The sequence below is a fragment of the Temnothorax nylanderi genome, unplaced genomic scaffold (assembly GCF_030848795.1).
Source record: "Temnothorax nylanderi isolate EJ_2023f unplaced genomic scaffold, tnyl_v1.0 TNYL_tig0001_pilon, whole genome shotgun sequence".
Classification (NCBI taxonomy): Eukaryota; Metazoa; Arthropoda; class Insecta; order Hymenoptera; family Formicidae; genus Temnothorax; species Temnothorax nylanderi.
The window spans coordinates 4,191,506-4,211,734 of NW_027249063.1; the positions used below are offsets into that span (position 1 = coordinate 4,191,506).

Sequence of the window (20,229 nt, forward strand, 5' to 3'; positions counted from 1 at the left end):
GGCAAGTTAAGATAAACGTGGAAATGCGAAAAACATTCGCGTCGCGCCGTCTTAAAATTTCATTCTCGCGAACTTCTTAAAAAGTCTTATCCGCCGAAGCGCTCGCGCGAAGTCGATAACTTTCTGCCCAGCTTAAGCGCATTTCCGTTGCCGAGTTGTCTTTATGAAAATACTTTCGCAAAATAAACTTTCAACATTCAACCTGTGAAGTTCCCCCGAGATCTTGTTCCTTCTTTCGACGAGAAGAATTTGTACAAGAATATCTTTTTATTTAAAACAAACAACTTCTTACGCTACTAATCGCATTTCGAGCTGATGGTTGCTTGTTTTCGGTAAATTTGAGTATTCAAATATTCCAATTTCTAAAGAGGATATATATATATATAAATCAAGATTAATAATAAAGAAAATAACTAAATATTAAAGAGGCAAGAATTTGTTTCGTACATTTTTAATGAAAAAAATTACTAAATATCAAAAAGGCAAGAATTTGTTTTGTCACAAACCTATGGGACTGGATCGCCGATCGATGGGGCTGGTTCTATCCTTCCTGTCCACCGGGCTGGTCCGCTTGTCGATAGGACTGGCAGACTTATCACTGGCCGAGCTTCTCTTCTCGATCGGGCTACTGCCGGCGCTAAGCCGCTTGCCGTCTTCCTGTTGTGCCTGTTGCTGAGCCTCGGCTTCCTGGCCAGGATTCGCGTTGCCGGAAACACCGGTTGCTGTGCCGCCATTGTTGTTGCTGTTAGCGCCGCCATTGCTGGCATTGTTATTATTCAGTACAATCGGCAAGGCGCCACGAACATCGCGCAATTCGCCCCGAAGAGTGGCGCACTCGCCCCTAGCGCGTTCCAGCTCGCCGTCCAGCCGGGCGCCGGTCGCTGCGTTCTCCTCCACCATCACGCGGAATTTTGCCTGTGAACAAATCACAGAAATGATTTTGATATAACAAAAACTAGAAGAAATACGGTAAAGGGTGATCGCGCAAGATTCAATAATTAAAATTGTGAATTTGTAGTTTACTTGCTCGCTATCTTACCTGTATTTCTAGCATCTAAATATGCTTCGAATCAGATTTTATATATTTATATTATAATTATAAATATTGGAGAATACGAAGGTTTCTTTAGCTGTTATGATTGTTCAAATTAGTCCATTTTCGCGAAACTGTCGACTAGGCTAATACACGTTAAAGTGAAACAAACAAATAGCGACGAGATAAAAGTTTTAAGCCTGCTTTACGACGGTTGGCTCGCACGAATCTCATTGCGCGTTTGTCATTATGTAGAAGGGGTGCCGAAAGTTCTTTACACGCTACAGTGATATCGATGTCGCTTTTCCGCTAGTCAGAAGTTTCGCGAGCGCGACTTTGCGCGACGTCGCCTTCGGAGTCGCGGCACGAATCACTGAAATTGCGAAACAGAGAAACGCCCGGGACACGTAGAGTCGTATTTCTTTCGCAGCATCGCATTAGAAGTAACCTCAGGGATAAGTAAAATGCTATTTCTCCGGACTACGAAATCAGGAAGATAGACGAAGGCAAGGAGAGAGACACGTTTATAAAATCTCAGTGCTACATTTTTGCAGATTTACTTGCGACATTTCAATTGAGGCGTTATTATCTATCAAGAAGTTGGTTTAAGCGGATTTTTAGTGTTACATTTTTATTGTTACATTTTTGTACCTCTTAATGTTTTATTAATAAATTAAAATGGTGTTCTCTAACGGCGATCAATAGACTCCACGGATATCCGTGTAATTCCCAGGAACGCTAATTCACACAAATGACTGCGGAATCCTCCGTGCGGAATAATAGATGACTCTCCCGTGTACGGACTGACACGTGGTTCCGTACGTTGGGATAGGTCGATGATATAATATGGCTCTCGCGCGATTACGAATGTCGATGATGCACCCAGCGAAAGCGCCCGTAGTAACCGAACCCGAGTCAAGCGTGACTCTTAACCCTCGATCTCGAACGGAGGAGGAGTCGATAGCGTTCGCCGCGAGTTGTTAACAACTTGACTCCATCGTCAAGTTCGACAGGAAACTCGATGTAACTTTAGACGTACCGTATTAACTACAAGATTCGAGTAATTTGAAGTTGAACTCACTTATAAAATATTATTACTATGTTAATTAAAATTTGATATAAATAATATAAATAATATGTGTCGATCAGCAGATATCTCTAAGCAATGTTCTGATTAAAAGAGGCATAGAACGAGCAGAAATTTCACATACGCATCGATAAATCATTCATAACTGTGCAGACATTAAAATTAGTTGTTAATGATGAACGCTTTCCGTCTGCGGAAATGTTACATTAATATGTTATTAATACGTATCAGGACGATCCACTTGCGCGATGTATAATTCAAAGTCACTATTACAGTCGATTTGTAAATATTAATTCGATAACGTAGGAAAATGTAGAAATTATTTAGGAAAGATTATTTTGAGACATATCGACTAATACGAAAAGTTAAATAAAAATCGATTTAATATGCAATGAAAGCAGAATTTTGTAAGTCCATTTTTTCACGAATGCAAGCTGCATCGTGAAAGAAGCACCGAACCATCTCGATCGAAATTGAACGCTTCTCGAATTTAGATAGCTGATCACTACGGCGGTGCACGGCCAAAAGCACAGACAAAGCCCTCTGAAATCTGCAGTTTCGAAGCAACCGAAATCAGTGAAGCAAACACCTTTCCAAAGCCGCCCCACGCATGTAAGCGGCTTTCGGTAAGCCGTGCCACTTAATGACGCGTTGTCAAACGCGGAGATTTCTAATTGCCATTAGCGTGTCACAACCAAATAATTCACAAATTGCAAAGAAAATCCACAAGAATACAAAGAAAATCTTCTAAATAAAAATCTGTAATTTATAAAAAAAAGTCAAATGATAAATTTTGTGTAATTCAAATTCGCGCATAAAGTTTTAAGGACATTCGAAATATTCGGGTCATTATAAAGTATAGATATCTCTCAAATAACGTTATTCTTATTAATATCTCTTTTTCGACACAAATGAAAATTGCCATACGCTATGTTCTATCTTTAGCTTCTATTAATTGAAGAACATCGTCGCTCTATGTAGGTTTAAGATACCTAATAGATCTCGCGAGAGATGCAATCAATTATCGCGATCGTCAAACTGGGTAATCAAGCGTTATCAAGAAAACCTCAGAGACAAAAATACATTGAGGAACTAGAGAAGGCGAAACGAGAGTAGTCGTCCAGGGGATCATCACTGGCCAAGTTCCAACGACACAAAAGGATAACGAGAGGAAGAAGAGGAAGAAGAAGACATCTCGCGGACTTGTTGCATTTCCAGCGGCGTCTCATCCCTTTCCCTTCGGGGCAAACGCTTCGACAACGATCGCATTCACGCCCTTTTCACGGTCGTGAACCATCGAAATCGCGACGATAAATTTCCGCCGAATGGAAAAGAGCGATGAGCGAAAACCACCAGCCGCTTCACTGCTGAAGAGCAATTTCGCCTTTAGTACTCGGCGTTTAAACGCCACTGCACTCTCTCTCTCTCTCTCTCTCTCTCTCTCTCTCTCTCTCTCTCTCTCTCTCTTTTGTAAAATGTACATTCCGCCGCAATGTATACATTTATACCGCTGAATCTCTTCGGTGGATCCGTACAAGCATTTTCGGAGGAAAAATCAATAACGCTAGAAGTGACGATATTGATAGCGTCTTTTCTCTCAACTGCACAATTTTCGATAAAAAATTCGCATATAATAAATATATCATTTCCGCTTTACTCTCAGCTAAGAGTCTTTCTACCAAAGAGTTATTCAATATTTCATGTTATATGTATCCAACTGGAACTCTGTTAAAATGAAGCTTAGTTAATAAATTAGTTACTTACTAACTACCTAAATTAGTTGATTACTAACTAACTTATTCTGATGACTAAATTATTTAACACTCGAAGGAGTAAATTTTCAAATTTTGGAATGTAAATTATTTAATCGACGCAATCGATGTTACAGTCGAGTTAGTCGGATGTCGGCCGACAGTTTCGGGTTTAGTTAGCCGGTTATCTGATTATTTCGGACTATAACGGGTTCCAGGATTATTCAATCGGAGTCGACAAACGCCGGTGTAAATGCTAACCGCGGACTATCGCGTCGGTCGTTTGTCGAAAGGCCCCCCGATATTATGTTTCTCCTATGTTTCGCGGCGAATCGTTCAATTGCGGACGCACGAGAAACAATTTCGCGTACAATAGCTGCGAGTGTACCAGCCCGTAACAATTAAATGAACGATCGGGTCATTAGCCGAACAATTTGTCGTACACGAAACTCTCTGCGCGACTCACTGCCTGCTCGCTGTAACGCGCCCGGAGAGTACCGTAATTGAATGGGCAGATCTTTCCGCATCAAATCAGGATTAGATGCCATCGTTGGATGGCCTTGCGGGCTTGTAACTCGGCACTGACAGCATTTTCACGATATCCTTAAAAGTGTGTCGTCTAAACCGCGAAGTTGTTGGAAAGTCGCTTAGTGGGTCAGTTTTCGAGGAGGTTATATACTTTTTATTACTTTAATTAGACTTTTCTAGACAAATTGTAGAAATATTTTACGGAATATTAAAAATAAAAAGACTTTAACAAATCTAAAGAGTACGAGTAGATAACAATGGCTAATTCTTCGATTTATTTCGTGGGATCTGTGACGTTCCCATCCGAACCGTTAATGATCCGGAATATCAGCGTGTGAAACATATAGGGACCGATAGAACAACGTTTTATTAAAAGGATTCACGAATATATTGGTTTAATGAGTGATTTTTCTCGGCGGAAGCCAATACGCTTTCGCACGCGGTGAGAATCAACGAACGAAAGAGCCAGCGAGATGCGCTGAGCAAAAAGTGATACCTGCTATTACCGCGTGATCGCTGGGAAATAAACGAGGAAAAGAATCTCAGCTTCGAGAGTTGCCAGGTCGCTTCTCAATTGGAAAATCCAGCGACCCAGCAAGAATACAAACGATCTGACAACCTTTGAATTATTCCCTCCTGCCGTTACAAAATAATGGATATTCTTCAATGAGTGTGTTTAAATCGAATCTCGATTTCAAATATTGCACATTATAAATGCCCGATGGCAGCATTTCAATACAATGATTGATTTAAATGTAACATACTATAAATTGTAAGAGAAAGATTAAGGGCCTGTGCACAATGAAAAATATAAGGAACAAGGAATAGATATTAGCGATTAGAAATAAGAAATCAGGAATAAAGCTGGTGTAACATTAATACACGGCTTCCGATAGGTTAAAAATCTATTGTCTGTGTTATTCCCTGTTTCCGTAGCCTGTATTTTTCATTGCATGTGCATCCAACTTTATTCTTCATTCTTTAGTCCTAATCGCTAATATCTGTCCCTTGTTCCTTATACTTTTCATTGTGCGGAGGCCTTAACGATGAAAGTTAATTTTGCTACACACGCGTTACTCCGGCATGAATGCCTGACTTTACGCTGAAACGGATTAAAACGAGTTTCAAAAGTGAGTTTATGAGTACGGCAACTGAAATCAGGCTCAGGTGACTACATTAACTTTCCGCATAATCGCATTTTTATTTTATTTATATACCACCGGAATATAAGCCGCTCAATAATACTTTCGCAAACTTAATCCAAGTAATTTAAGAATTTTGCTGAAATTAGGGGAGATACCGCGTTTGCCGTCTCCCTAATTACGAGCGCGAAACTCAGCTCTCGGCACTTGTCCGGGGGTGTTAACGTATAGCGAGTGCGACGAAGAAAGAAGCGCGAGGTTTTCATTTCATCGTGAAGTAGCGCATGAAATATGCATCGTTCGAAGCATCCGCGATTTTTCACCGGAAAACCCTCCCGCCCGCGCTGATGATGGCTGCTGCTCGCTCTCGGCTTATATGCACATGGCATTTCGTATGCTACGTAAATTTACGATGCATAATAGATACAGGATCGAACCGCGAGATTTTCACGTTCGAATTTAAAAATTCCATCTTAATAATTCCACTAATTTAATAAGCAATAATCTCTGTTGTCAAAATATTTCCTCGCTACCTCTATCAGATTTCTAGAACTTTAACAATGGCAAAATATGTACGTTAAAATAATATGAGAACACGATTCTAATATGCTTCGAGAATTGATTAACATAATTGTCACTGTGAAATTAATTTGGTAACATAGCAAATTAGTTTATAATTTATGTCAGTAACGTTAAAATATTTCATTTTTGTTTTAATATGATCTTTCTATGTTTGAAAGAGGATATAAATATACAATAAAATTCACAATATCTTTCAAATTGTTTCGCTATCGTTAATGACATTGCATATCGAATGTGTCATCTCTAAATTGGAACAGCATGCAATACGTGTATAATATCCAGTCAAATGAGACATATGGAGGAGTAAAAATCATAGTGGTGTAAGTCAAATTTTTTAAAATATTGACTTACACCACTATGGCTTTTACCCCTCCACATAGATGTACTACGTATCGCTTGCCCCAAGATTTATCCCATCCATGGAATAAAAGTTTCTCAAGGATATACTTTTCTCTCTCAGATGTGTGACGTGAGGTCGGTTATCACTTTGAAATATCTTCGCAACGTATTTTGCATACGAAACGGCCCTTACATATTCTTCCTTAGTGAAGCAATTTCCGGCTAAAGCCAAACTTCAGAGCCTTTCGCAATTCCATTTCCCAAAGTCTTTATTGTTCGTTAATTAAAATTTTCAACGTCTTTCGTTTCCTGCAAATTACATTTCTCTTACGAACTATTTGTCGACTTTGCGCGTAACTCGTTTCACGTTTTGTATTTTGCTTTCTTATCAAAAGTATATGAACTTCTGCGATCTTTCTACATTTCGCTCCAAGTTCTTCGTCAGAGCGAGCTCCGTACCCGAGCACTATAACGAAGAAATGAACTTTAAAAACGAAACCAAGATAAAACAAAGAAAAGAAAACTGGCCGTAGCCGCCAAGAAATTCCGTGAACAGCCGGGTGTCTCTCCGAAGCACGAATGGGCTTCGTTTCAAAAGAATTTCGTTCTCTTTAAAGCTTAAAGCCCTTCCCCCTTCTCTCACTTGAGATAATTAACATTAAAAATTAAAAGATCGCCAGTGACATTTTGCTTCTCCAATATTTTCGATAAAATATAAGTTAAAGATGGTCAAAGCGTTTATGAAGGAAAGATGTGATACCTTTAGCTCCTGATATAGACAGCTGTCAACCGTAGCTTCGCCATGGCGTGCATATATGTACTTAAGCATTTTACCCATATCACGCGCGAGCATACGCCATATACTATCCAACTAAGTTAGCCGGGTATTTGCGGCGCGGTCCAGCATATGGGTCCCTCGTTTGAGAGATCGCATCTTCGCTCACCGGCGAGTGAGACGACAATCGATGAGAGGGTGATACGAAGTGGCCGCTGCTATCGATGTTATTACCAACAGACCGTTGGCCCGGTTTTTCCATCCCCCGTCGGGAATCGATGCTTTGTCCGGAAGATGTTCAATTAACGGTTGTCGTGCTGCATCGATGCGCTGAACTTATAAAGCAAGAGGACAAATCGGCGGAAAGAACAATCGCGGTCGCGTTCGCCAAGATCGTAGGAGAACAAAGGGAATGAGAATCCTACGACAAAAACTAAAAATAATAAATATAATAGTTATATAAAGATATAAGTTTTCCGATCGAGATATAATTGCGATAGTACGTGATAGTAACGTATCAATATTATAATAATTATGAATATAGAAACGAATAGTCGTTATTTTCATAGTAATATGATTTCATTTTTCTTTATTCAGGATGAGAATCTATAATCTGAAATCAAGTCTCACTGCTCGAGACATTTCTTCTTGATTACCTGTGCAAATACTTGTCACAAGATAATATCAAATCGGTGATCAATAAATGCTTTCTTTTTATGCGCGAAATAAATCGAATTTATTTGCATAAGAATGGAATGACAATTTGTGCTCTCACCAATACGATTTGGTTTATTTCCCTACGGATTTTCCGCTATTGCAGCTTCCTGACGCCGCATCGGCGAGACGAACCCTAGCTTATCTCTACCGGGAAATTTATAAGAATACTTCTCAAACATATTTCTGAAAGAAAAATACGCTTACGTATATAAGTATTTGGAACAAATAATTTCGTTAATATTTTAATTAGACATGAATTAATATTAAGCACAAGTATGTTAGAATATTTATATTCAAAATCTATATCACGTAATTGTATTATTTTATATGTTATATTGCTCCTTATTTATTTTACAGTTGTAATGGTTTATATTTCCAACCATTTTCGTTTCTTTTAAAGCTTTCCATGCAATCTTTTCACACGAACCATCATCCGAAGGCGCTTCACGATACGGTCGCAGGTGACTTACATTTATATATGAGAAATATGGTATGCAAGCGACAAGATGAAGGCTGTCACTCGCAAGGGGCGTCGCGGAATGAATTTATCGTGGAAAAGTAAATGGCAAAGGCAAAGGAGAGGCGAGAAAGGCGGGTCGCGAGAGGTCGTCGAGTGACCCTTTTTCTCTCGCTCTCCAGAGGTATGCAGATGTCGGAGAAAGGAAAAGGACGACAGAGAAATTAAAGTGGACACGACGGGAGTTGGTGCGGCGGAGAGAGATAAAATTTTCAACGGACGAGCGCTCTACTAAATTTGTGATTATTAATTCCATCGATTTTGACGGACATTTTTGAAGAGCACTATTCAGTTGTTGACGAAAAACGGAAAATTTTCCGTTTTCCGCAAAAATTTTCATAATTTTTGCATCGGCCATAAATTCACGGAATGGAAAAGGGGAGTTTAATATCATCTAAGTGTTCCCTCACTACTACGTGCTTCAGCGCGTCGAGCGAAAGAAAGAGAGAGAGAGAGAGAGAGAGAGAGAGAGAGAGAGAGAGAGGCTTTCCCAGCTAAGACTCGAGGGAGAGTCTGTGAAAGAATAAAAGTGACATGGAAAAATAAAAAACCTCAGGAGGATTTCCTCGATTTGTCCGAGCAAGACGGCGATATGGCGATAATTCTTAAGTCTGTCCTTATTCGAACAAAAGTAAGATATGCATAGAAAAAAGTAAAAAGATACACAGTGTGAGAAAACGAAGTACGTAAAATAAGAGAGCAGGGGAGGATGAGAAAGAAGGAGATGTGAGAGTCAGAGAGATAAGAGTGAAAATAGTGGATGGTGGATGGAATGTCGTAAGAAGACTACGAAATGATGCAGTAGCTGCGCATTACGGGCGGCAGCCGCCACTCGAATTTATGAAATTGCAATTCCGGCCGCCTCGTTGCACCGCGTCGGAGCAATTTGTCTCGCAACGTACGGAGGTAAAAATAATCCAATCCCACCTCTCTTTTTCCCCGAGCTTTTTCCTCGCGTTGCGATGTGGAATCGTCCGTTGTAATTGCCGCGACTCGAGTCACGTAGCGCGGTATCGATTTTCGCCCCGAGCGGCGATAATCCGCGAAGACAACAACGATTTCCATTGCGCGTGGAATATTATTAGCGTGCGTGTTGCGGGTATCAAATTTAATTGAAGAATGTGATACCAAACGTGAGATACAGAGTTATAACAGAGTTATTCCAAGAAATCTTTAGGAAATCAAGAAATTTTTATATATTTTTATTTTCTGCCGAGAATAAGTTTAGAAAGTATATTTCTTAAAAAAAAAAATTGAAAAAAATTAAATCTTGGGCAATGTATTGAATAGATAAAAATTACTAATATTTTGATATTTTTGTGTTGAGAAAAATAGCTTTCATGAATTAGTGATTTTGTAAAAGAAAAGAAATGTTAAAAAATAAAAAAAGATAAAATTAGCGATCATCTAAATAGATAGACCTGCTATTTGTTAATGTTGACAATTAGCATCTCATTAGCCTAAATACTTAAGATTTTAATATTTTCAGATATGATGACTCTTATAGCATAACTGGAGTTGCATACTTAATTTTCTTCATTATGCGATATGTGTACGCTAGAGAGACAGAAATAATCATAATATATGCGACACATGTAATAATATTTTATTATTAATGAGCTGCCGCAGAACGGAATAAATGTTAAGGGAGATGAATATTAAATCGGCGAGCGACATGAAACATTTATTGGTGCCGTATATTATTTCACGAATCATGGGATTTCATTTCGTATGGAATTACAATGCAATGCCGAAGGTAAAAGTAAATGTCAATGATGTGGGTAACCATACTGGTAGTATATAATGCTTAGATGATAATGCTCGCGTAAAAGCGAATCGCGACATTAAAACATTAATGATCGACGATTTCTCGCGCGTTTGTTTTTTATTAGATTAAGCGACGGAAGAGTGCATTTCCGAAGAGAGATGCACGAACATGTTGGCCACTTAAACGAGAGGACACGCGGCACGTGCTGCTATTTAAATAACGCGTCGCGGGTGTTCCTGTCACGCCGTTTCAAGTTTCTAATGTGGGCCAAACTTAAAGCATCAAGGCAAACTGGTCTTCGCTCGTGGCTTCTCTCTATGTGGGCTGGACATTAAAGTACATTCCTATCCAAAAATGGAAATTGAATAACGGTACGGAGACCGCGGGAAAAGAATAGCCAGTTTAAGATGAGCGAGGTATAATTCTCTAATTTGCTTCTTAATATGTATTTTTACGCGTACTGCAAAAACGATATTAAAATTAAGAAAACAATTTCTCTAATGTATGTTCTTACTCTCGCGCTGGAAACACGCTGCAAGTTTGAATAAATAATCCGAAGAGATCAGAAGAGCTGATGTAACTTTGAAACTTGCACTTTTCGTTACTTGAGCGAAAGTAAAGTTGAGAGCGTCGCAGAAACTGCTCTCATCTGATATACTTTTTTTTTTTGCTAAACATGGACATATTTTACTAAAAATATAAGCTAGATGTGCAAGACAAAGAAGCAAGCATTTATGTAGTTTTTGCTGACTTAAGTTCATTATTATAAAGTGATGCACAAAGTTCTATCCATTATTTTAATTTAAAAATTATAATTAACGAGAATAAATGCGAAGAGTATCACGCTGTCTTTCTTTCCTTCCTCTTGTAGAAAGAAGTGAGCTGCGTAATGTCATTTATTGATCCTATGAAAAACGCAATTTTATATTAAAATTAAGAATATTTCAGATATCCGAATTATTTGCTAAAATTAGAAATAAATAACAGATCTACGTAACAATTACTACGTAATTTGTACATCGAAAAATGTAAAAGTTAAGTAGCAGAAATTAAGTTTTACGTTTACCTGCCTTAGTGAGTTTGAAATTTTATTATATGCAACGCGGAAGAAATACTTTCATTTTAATTGGAGTCGATATTGATATCAAGTGTTGCTGCAATTAAGATACTTGCCAATTGAATGTCATATCATTTAATTAACAAATAAAATTATAATACCTAGTAATTTAATTTAATCTGGTACTTGCGCCGCCTGAAATCTGCGTTATAAATAGGAAATATTTCGAGACGCGTAAATATAGCAATCTGCGCCACCTCGTCCTCCGAGTGTAACATAACGTAATAACGTTATGTTGCACTCGCAATCAGTTACACGTAATCACTGCGGGGATAATAAACGGATGCAACAAATTGTGCTGCAGTCAGGGGTTTCGAGGCGATGCCTCATCAGTTACTGCTGCATTGAGTTAACGCGACTAATTACACGTACAACAACGCGTGGGCGCATCATAAGCTTACATTACACGGTGCTTAAGCGACTTACGTAACTGCTTATGTCTGAAGTTTCAGTCTCATTCGATCGCGTTTCCATCCGAAAACATTCTTGGCGAGAGAGAGAGAGAGAGAGAGAGAGAGAGAGCTCGTTGTAATTACCGAAAAGATTATCTTCATGATATCTTTATCTTAGAAAGTCAAGTTCGAAATTGTTATAGCGGTATTTAGCCTCTTCTACAAGTGTCATAAAATTTGTATAACAACGAAACTCGTGCGTGCAACAATTGTTTACGCAATGTATAGAATAATTTTCCAAATATGTTGTTACACAATTTTTGTACCACGTTTTACAAATACATATTATGTACGTTTTAGTAAACGATGGCTGAAATATTTTCATGATCTTCCCGCTCTCTGGACCAAGGTGGTTGATGCAGAATTTAAGGACGATTAAGAATCCACTTACGTTTCGCTATTAGCGACGTAACTACATCGTATAAGCGACAGGGTGCGAGATATAGAACGTCCCAGCGTCTTTCGCCGGGACGTTGGGATAATTATAGACGCGGATGCATAATTCCGCGCGCGCGTTAAGCTTATGTTCATCTGTCACGCTCCGAAAAGGTTCACTGCACTCGAATCTACCGTGGCATCGACTGATACCATCGCGTTCTAACATAGTTAACGCGAACAGAGATATTTCTGCCTTCACTTATATCTATAATGATGATCCCGATAATTCACAAGAATTATCTTTATGACAATCTCATTAATGTTTGAAAAATATTGAATTATGTTCATCGTTCATAAAGGTCAAATTATTTGTTAAACTTAGAGCTTAATAAGAATAATAAAATAATTAATTTTTAATATTTTTTAAATTACGTAAGTCATACATACATATATTCGAATCTGTCATATTTTTTGGAAGATATCTAAATATATATAAAAATATGTAAATTAATCAATTAATTATTTTCCTATAATCTTTTCGTATTAGCAAAAATTTTTCGACATTTATAAACCACTAATGAATGGTTTCCATCGCACTGCACGTGATAATACTCATTTGCATATTGGTTCGAGAGCCCGGGCTGTTAGGACGTGACGCAGGAGCGTAAGAAGTGTTTCTGCGAGCAGGACGCGTGTGCCGGAAGCTCATGCGTTTTTTTTTTTTAGAATCGCGAGCGCAGCTAAATAGCCAATTCACCGCTTTGTCGTGGACGAGGCCCATGCCACAAGGCGCGTTTCAAATGCAAATACAGGACTGCCGGGCGCACAAACCGACCGGCTTAACTGCTCCGTCGCCGGCAGTAAAGTTTGAGCCCAATAAAAAGAGGAAAGGCAATTTCCTACTCGCCCGCGGAGCTCGCGGAAGCCGAATTTCATAAACATGGAGGAAATGTAAACTGGCAGTCATACACGAGCGCGTACGAGGGAAATTATGGTGCCTGACGAAATGCCGAGTTCGCGTGCGTAACAAATTTTGAACAATTTTTGAGAATAGAGGAGATAAAAAGATCTATACGTATAATAAATCTGTGACGAGCTCATGACAATTCTCAATTTGTTTTTTAACTTTTTAAGAATGTTGTAGCTTTTTGTAAGCGAAAATAATTACTATATATTGCAAAGTGTAAATTTTTTGGAAATTTATGTTATTTGTTAATAGATATATTACATTAAATTGGATAAGTTCAATTATTTCAAACTAATCGTTAGACCTTCCAAATATCAATTATCTCCGAAATACATAATGTGGAAATTATGACATCATATGCACATTTTGCTGAAGATCAGCACACACGATTTTTCTATCTCAATACCGAAATTGTGACTCAATACCGAATAGATGAAATATTTCGTCTGCTCGGTGGTTTCCTGGCCTTGGCGTTGTCGATTTAACAGAAAAATATTCCATATCGCCCATATATCGTGTTTGCACGTAAGGAAAAGATAAACTATTCCAAGATGGACTATTCCGCGCCGCAATAAGTAAGAAAATTCCAATATACTTATAAATTTGCAATTTTTTTTCATACGTAATGCAAATTAAACAGTATAATTTATGTAATAATTTATTAATTCAGGTTAAAATTTAACTTGATAATAAAGACAAAAATCCCAGAACAATAAATCTTTCTTGTTCATCAGATGGATTTTTGTAAATAGATGTCAACGCGTTATTAATATTGCAAAATTTCTTTTAGTTACGTTTTTATAATAATAACCAACTTTTAATTATTATTATTATGAAACATTTTTTAATGCTTTCCATAATTTTACGCTTGTTAAAATGGTCGTTGAATAAATTTAATAATAAAGAATACATAAATAGCATATATTGCGTATGAGAAAATAATAAACAAGCATGCGAATTAAAACGTGCAGTTTAAATATACGAGATACATGAAAATATGGTGCATTTGCGTTTTATAAATATTATTTTGCAGTCAATTCATGATACGAAGGTCTCTCTTTTCAAAACAATTTTATAATATCGTACCGTGTCAATATTATATGTGAATTAAAGAGACATAATTAAAAATTAATTAGTTGTATGTATGATCATTATTATTACCCTCAAGTTTTAATTTTTTTAAACATGACGAAATTCCACGTTCTACGTGGTAAATTGAGAGAAAATGGAAAAAACAGACTGAGAGACAAATTAATTTTTGTCAATGTGATTTTGGTTCATTTCTGTAGCGAGTCGAAATTAAAGAAATGCAAATTACTATCAATGTCATTCGAAACTTTCAATATTTCCATAACCACAATTAGATTATATTAAATATATTAATTTTAAAATATGCCAACTTTTTATATATTGCAAATTATAGAATATTTGTGTAATAATAATCCTTTTAATTTAGCATTAATTTATATTTGTTTAGTATTTTATTAAAAAGGAAAAACACGTTTAACATTTATTTTTACACGCGGGTAAACATTCTTTTTAAAGCAGTTAAATATATTTTCGCAACGTTAAAATCTTTCGCGTTCTGATGCAAAATTAATTACAGTCAGCAACGCATAGCGACGTTGTCGAGAAAATCGATGAATTATCGCTTAAAATCAGGCACTCCCGATGACAAAAGCGATGCAAAATTATTCCCAATATATACACTCGATACATTATTGTAAAATCACTACCAGATCGTTTAACCTATCGCTTTACATTATACGGTTCGATTCGAACTCGTTCATCGGAACGCATTGCGCGGCAACTGCAGAACGGAATGCGAATGCCGCTAGATAGGAATAGCGTGTCGCTGTCAAATCGGCTTACACAGTCCCGCGTGTATTACATTGTACATACACGCGTCCGTCGCTATTTTCCAGAAGGAAAAAAAATACAAAACGGAAAAACAAACGAATGACAAGCCGTTTCGAAAACAGGGATGACGGGCAACATTTTCTTTCATCCCCCGGCGGCCAAAGAGAATTGAAATAGAAACGAAATAGCCGGAGTGATGCGCGGGTTAAAGAGGGTTAATCCATTACGGTTACTGTTAAAGTATGTAATGCACGCTTGCACGTTACGCGTTTGCATAAAAATGAAACGAAGGATGCACCTATTCACGCTCGCGTCGCGTAGAGAATCATCTGTGACTTTTACAAGCGTGACCCAACACGATATGTTTTCTGCTCTTTTTTGCCCGCCACATATGCGGAATTTTATGCGATGATACGTAACCGAGTTACCATGACCAAAGTCTGAATATTCAAACGAGCAAATGCTTATCGGATGTTAATCGCAAAAATAACAGCGTGTATTCTGCAGATATTTTATACTGCCACATGTGTTATATAAATTACACACATTTATGTGTATCAATTAGAGCACAATTAATATTATCTTAATTAGAACAAAAATGTTTTCAAAATGTTAAAGCACCGTTTATGTCGGGAAATTCGTTATGTAATTCACGCGCGGCGGCTCTTAAAACAATGTTTGATGAATTCATTAAAGTATGAATTAATAATAGATTCCATAATTTCTCTGCGCATCTCTGTTCATTCACACACACGAATTCATAACGTTGATTTTACATGGATTTTACTCCAAGCGCATTTTTTTTTGTTTCTCTACTCTTGCATTCGCGGCTGTCATGTAAACGGAATTTTTACATCACCCAGCTTTTGCGTGGACATTCCGTACTAATCCAAACGCTTCGTAAATATTTTTCTCATAAAAATGCGGAAAGTCCTTCACAAACTGCGAGCACCCAAAAAATGTACTTTGCATGCATTTAGTAGTAACTATGTGTAATCCGCTGTATTGACGCTGCGATTTTTATAATTGTTTGTTGTTAGATTACTTGAGAAGGACCCGAAGCTTGGGTCGAAACGTCGTGTAATTTTGAAAATTTTGGCCAATTATAGTCGATTAAATATACGCACCTTATGTGTAATAACTTCGTTACGCAAAAAAATATAATATTGGCGACGAGAGTAACAAAAAGCACACTTCGATCTCTAATGAAAAAGTGCCTAGTAATAAAAAAGTACAAATAAAATTCTTTTATAAGTTTGCAGCTGCAAATAAAAATAATAAAAAAATGTTGTAGATGTAATCAACTATTTTTGATTTAATTAAAATTGGGTAGTTTAAAGATCTTGTTTTGTGCAATCTGAAGACCTTGTTTTAGGCCGTTAGTAGTATCACACCGCCAGAGCTTACCGCATGATCTTACCCTATATTTGCTTTCGCACACGGACTCAATTTTCACCTAATCAAATAGTTAAAGTTCGTTTAAGTTATGACAAAAGTAGCACGTATATTTATCCCCACACAAAATTTTAGAGATATTGAACAAACTCTCCAACGTGTACATCTAACTGTATCGACAACGCACGAAAAGTGTTACCTCTGAAACAAATTATTACCGACTTCTGTCCCTTTAAACTCTGACTTGTGTGTGTTTAGGCCTTTTTTCGCATTTAAAAACTATGATTAACGTCGATATCGTAAAGTTATTTAATAATATTTAATGTGCAATGTTAAGTATATACTGTACACAAAAATAATATAACAAAATAATATATGTTGACTATAATTTTATGTAAATTTGTTTAGCTAACCGCGAATATATTTATTCTTATTTGTTAATTCTGCTACGCTTTTCGATATATCAATCATTCTGCAAGCACAAAATCTTATTTCTGAATGCAAAATTGGAGTCAAGCGACTCTCGGTTTTGTAAAATCGATTAAAAATGCGTTTTACTTGACTCTTCACCAACACAAATACAGCAAGTGTTTATCAGCTGTCTTTCTAGGTAAATTCTTTTTTGTATAATAATTATTATCACATTTCTCAATATATATATTTTTTATGTAAATATAAATCCGCATATTTTAATGAGAAGTACACGCTCATCGATTACACAATGTGTTTCATATTTAAACTCAACATAAAAAGAATGCTTAAAATAAATATTTCAAGGAAGGAGCTGTAATTTCAAATAATATGTATCTTAATTATTCTAAAAAAATATTCTATATTTGAAATATGCATGTTATCGCAGTGACGAAAAGTAACACAACATCTCGAGTACTCGCAACTCGTCGCGTCGCGTAAAAGAGTCACGGTCGGTCTCGCTCCGCGCGTACTTGGTATAGCAGAGTGGAAAATATTTTACTCATTAATCTTTAAATCCAACGTGAAATTGTATATTTTTATCGGGTGCATATATCTATTTTTTTTTATTTTACAAATGCAAAAAGGAAAAATTTTATTAAAAACTTAAAAAAAATGTTGCGTTTTTTCGCATTTCCCATGCACGAGGTAAAACGATGGGAATGGTTGAAAAACACATGTGAAATCAGTGGCTCTCTTATCGTCTTGTCGTCATTTCATCCCTCTTCGTCATTTCGCGGTGGTGTTTATTCAGCCGTTAAATGGCATCCACCTACTTCTCTCTTGATGAATCCTCTCCGCTTTCTCCGCCCGTTGCTTTTCGTCTGCTGCGGCAGCGCGTTCTCATTTGCGGCTGTTATCTGTGTGCGCGATATCTGTGATTATTTGACGGCTCTTAATGCACGCGTTTTAGCTTTCAGCAAAACGTTCAGCATTAATTGCCGAAGATAATAATATTCATAACGGAGACGAGTACTCTGTCATATATTTAAATATTTCAAATGCTTTTATTAGCAACCATCAATTTTTCTGATAAAAGCTTTTAAATTGTTTTATATTTATGTAAAATGCTCAGTAAGCTTTTTATGTGTATCTACATATATCTTTCTCTTGTAATTTATGGAAATCAAATAATTCGATTTTTTTGAATTATAGACAAGATATTTTATATCGCATATACATATTGTTATACGAAATTATATACGATGCATTACTTTAATTCCCGAAACAACATGGATTAATATACGCTCGTGTATCTATTTTTAATTATACCATTATTTTCGCTACCTTGCCGCGTATCCTAGTCAATTAGCCATCAGGGAGAGAGTTTAAGAACAAAGAAGAATAGGTTGCAAGAGTTAACAAAGCTGTTCCACATAATAAAATTCCGCGCATTTCCATATAACAAATGAAGTCGCGAAAGGACTTTCACGAGTTGCCATGTATCCTGCGTAAAATCTAAGCATCAAAGATTTTATATTCCACTCGCTGACAGCCATATTTCTCCCCATAATTTGCGTAGACACGCTCTTATTATACGAGCATCACTTTTTTGTTCTATCAGCGAGGACAGCCACGCCACGTACGCAAGGTCGTCTCTCGGGAATGTCCTTATTACTCTCGACGTCGCCGACTGCACGCGCATACTTTCACCCTGTCCCTTCCCGTTTTTTTCGCGCTCGCTTCTTTTTTTCCAATTTTTTTCCAATCGATGCGACGCGATGCCATCAACTGTGGGACTTATTACCAGACATCGGACGCAACTTCCACGACTTTCGCAAGACTCCCGAAGCGTCGATATCTCGACGTGTGTCATCCGGTCGTCAGTATCGTTTAAACTTTAAAGTAGCAGAACGCAACTGCGCGAGCTCAATATACATAATAAATACATATTTCATATTGAAAAATAAAAAAAATCGGTCACACTAGTTCAAGAAACTGTATCGCTTTTATAAACTGTTTCCTTCTGTTTACCGTCGCCAACCACGCGAGATTCTCGGCAACGTTTCTTGTCGTAGCGGGCGAAGCCGCATTTGAACTCTGTGATATCGCTCGTATCGATCGTATCCCAACAGCTGGGAAACTTTGTTACCGGCTCTGTCAGCGCGTATCCGTTCCGCGGTGGTACGCTAAGGCGACATTATGCCCGATTCATATGCCTCGTCACGTTTCTCCTTTTCTATATGTCCTGCGACCCCGACCGGCGCGCACGACAGCTTCCTCTTTCCCCCTCGGGTACGCCTTCCCGCAGTACCCCGCCGTTCCTCTTTTCGGGGTCTCCGTTTCTGTCGCGTAGATACGCGCGGAAGATCGAAATTCAAACGCGGGTATAATGGGGCGATTTCGCCTTGAAACGTCGAGTGGAAATTCTCCTTCCGCCGGATATTGCTCGGCGGCCGATTGATCATCTTTTGGAAACGGCGACGCGATTGAAAGCGCGACTTTTCCCGATGCCCGACTCAAAAGCGCCAGTAACGCGTGCTTTAAGGGGGCTGTTTGCGCTGAAGCAGCAAAGAACGACATTTTTCGATGCATGAAATAGGTAGACACGGTCGTTGACGTTTGATCGTTCAATGCAACGAAAATTGGGTAAAATCTGGATTTTCTGAATAATAATATTACTGCGAGACTTGAAATTATATACCGCATAAATGAGAAATATATTCTGCAAGGAGATAATTCCTCAATGTGCTCATTCACTCCGTGTGCGTTTCGTGTCGTTTTCCAATTATATATTAAAGTGATTATAACGTACACCTAAATTAATGATAATTACATATTTGTATTTTGTATATCCGATTTTGTATAGCGTTATATGATCCGTAATTAACGTAAGGTAATTGATACATGATATTTGGTCATTTTACAGGAAATTCCTCTGCTAATCCATGACGAGATAATGTTCTCACCTCACCTCGCATTATATTACCTCACCGGATACAAATTGCCGCGATTTTTTATGACGTTATAATTGCGCGACGCAAACGCGGCCCAACTTTAATTTCACCGTACGCGTGTCCATTGTCAGCAAACTGCGGGCCATCAATTTGATAGCATTAATCCCGAAATTGTCACGTCCGCCACGTCCGAATGCTATTTGTCGAATAACGTGTTTATGCGCGACGTGTCGCGTGTGATTTAGCTATAATCCGCATTGCGTCTCTTCCGCGAGGTCTTCCCGTCGGGAATATATCCATTACCGGATCTGTGTATGGAGATTTGGAACTACCCAAAAATTTCGCGCTCCGAAACGCGCGAATTTTTCTACCGACGCGTTACGAAATATCTGCGTGTTCAAGGCCTGTAATATTGAATTAATGTACAAGCTATCACATGTGTACCGCAAAATA

The 20,229-nt window shown here is 37.8% G+C and overlaps 1 protein-coding gene across 10 annotated transcripts in view; it reads right to left on the bottom strand.

Moving 5' to 3' along the window:
* Window positions 1-20,229, bottom strand: part of Liprin-gamma — a 123,161-nt gene that overhangs the window by 26,237 nt on the left and 76,695 nt on the right. For all 10 annotated transcript variants that reach the window (XM_071724200.1, XM_071724154.1, XM_071724089.1 and 7 more), the window contains one exon: window positions 507-915. In XM_071724200.1, coding sequence (XP_071580301.1) covers window positions 507-915 — 409 coding nt within the window. The remainder of the gene's footprint in view (window positions 1-506; window positions 916-20,229) is intronic.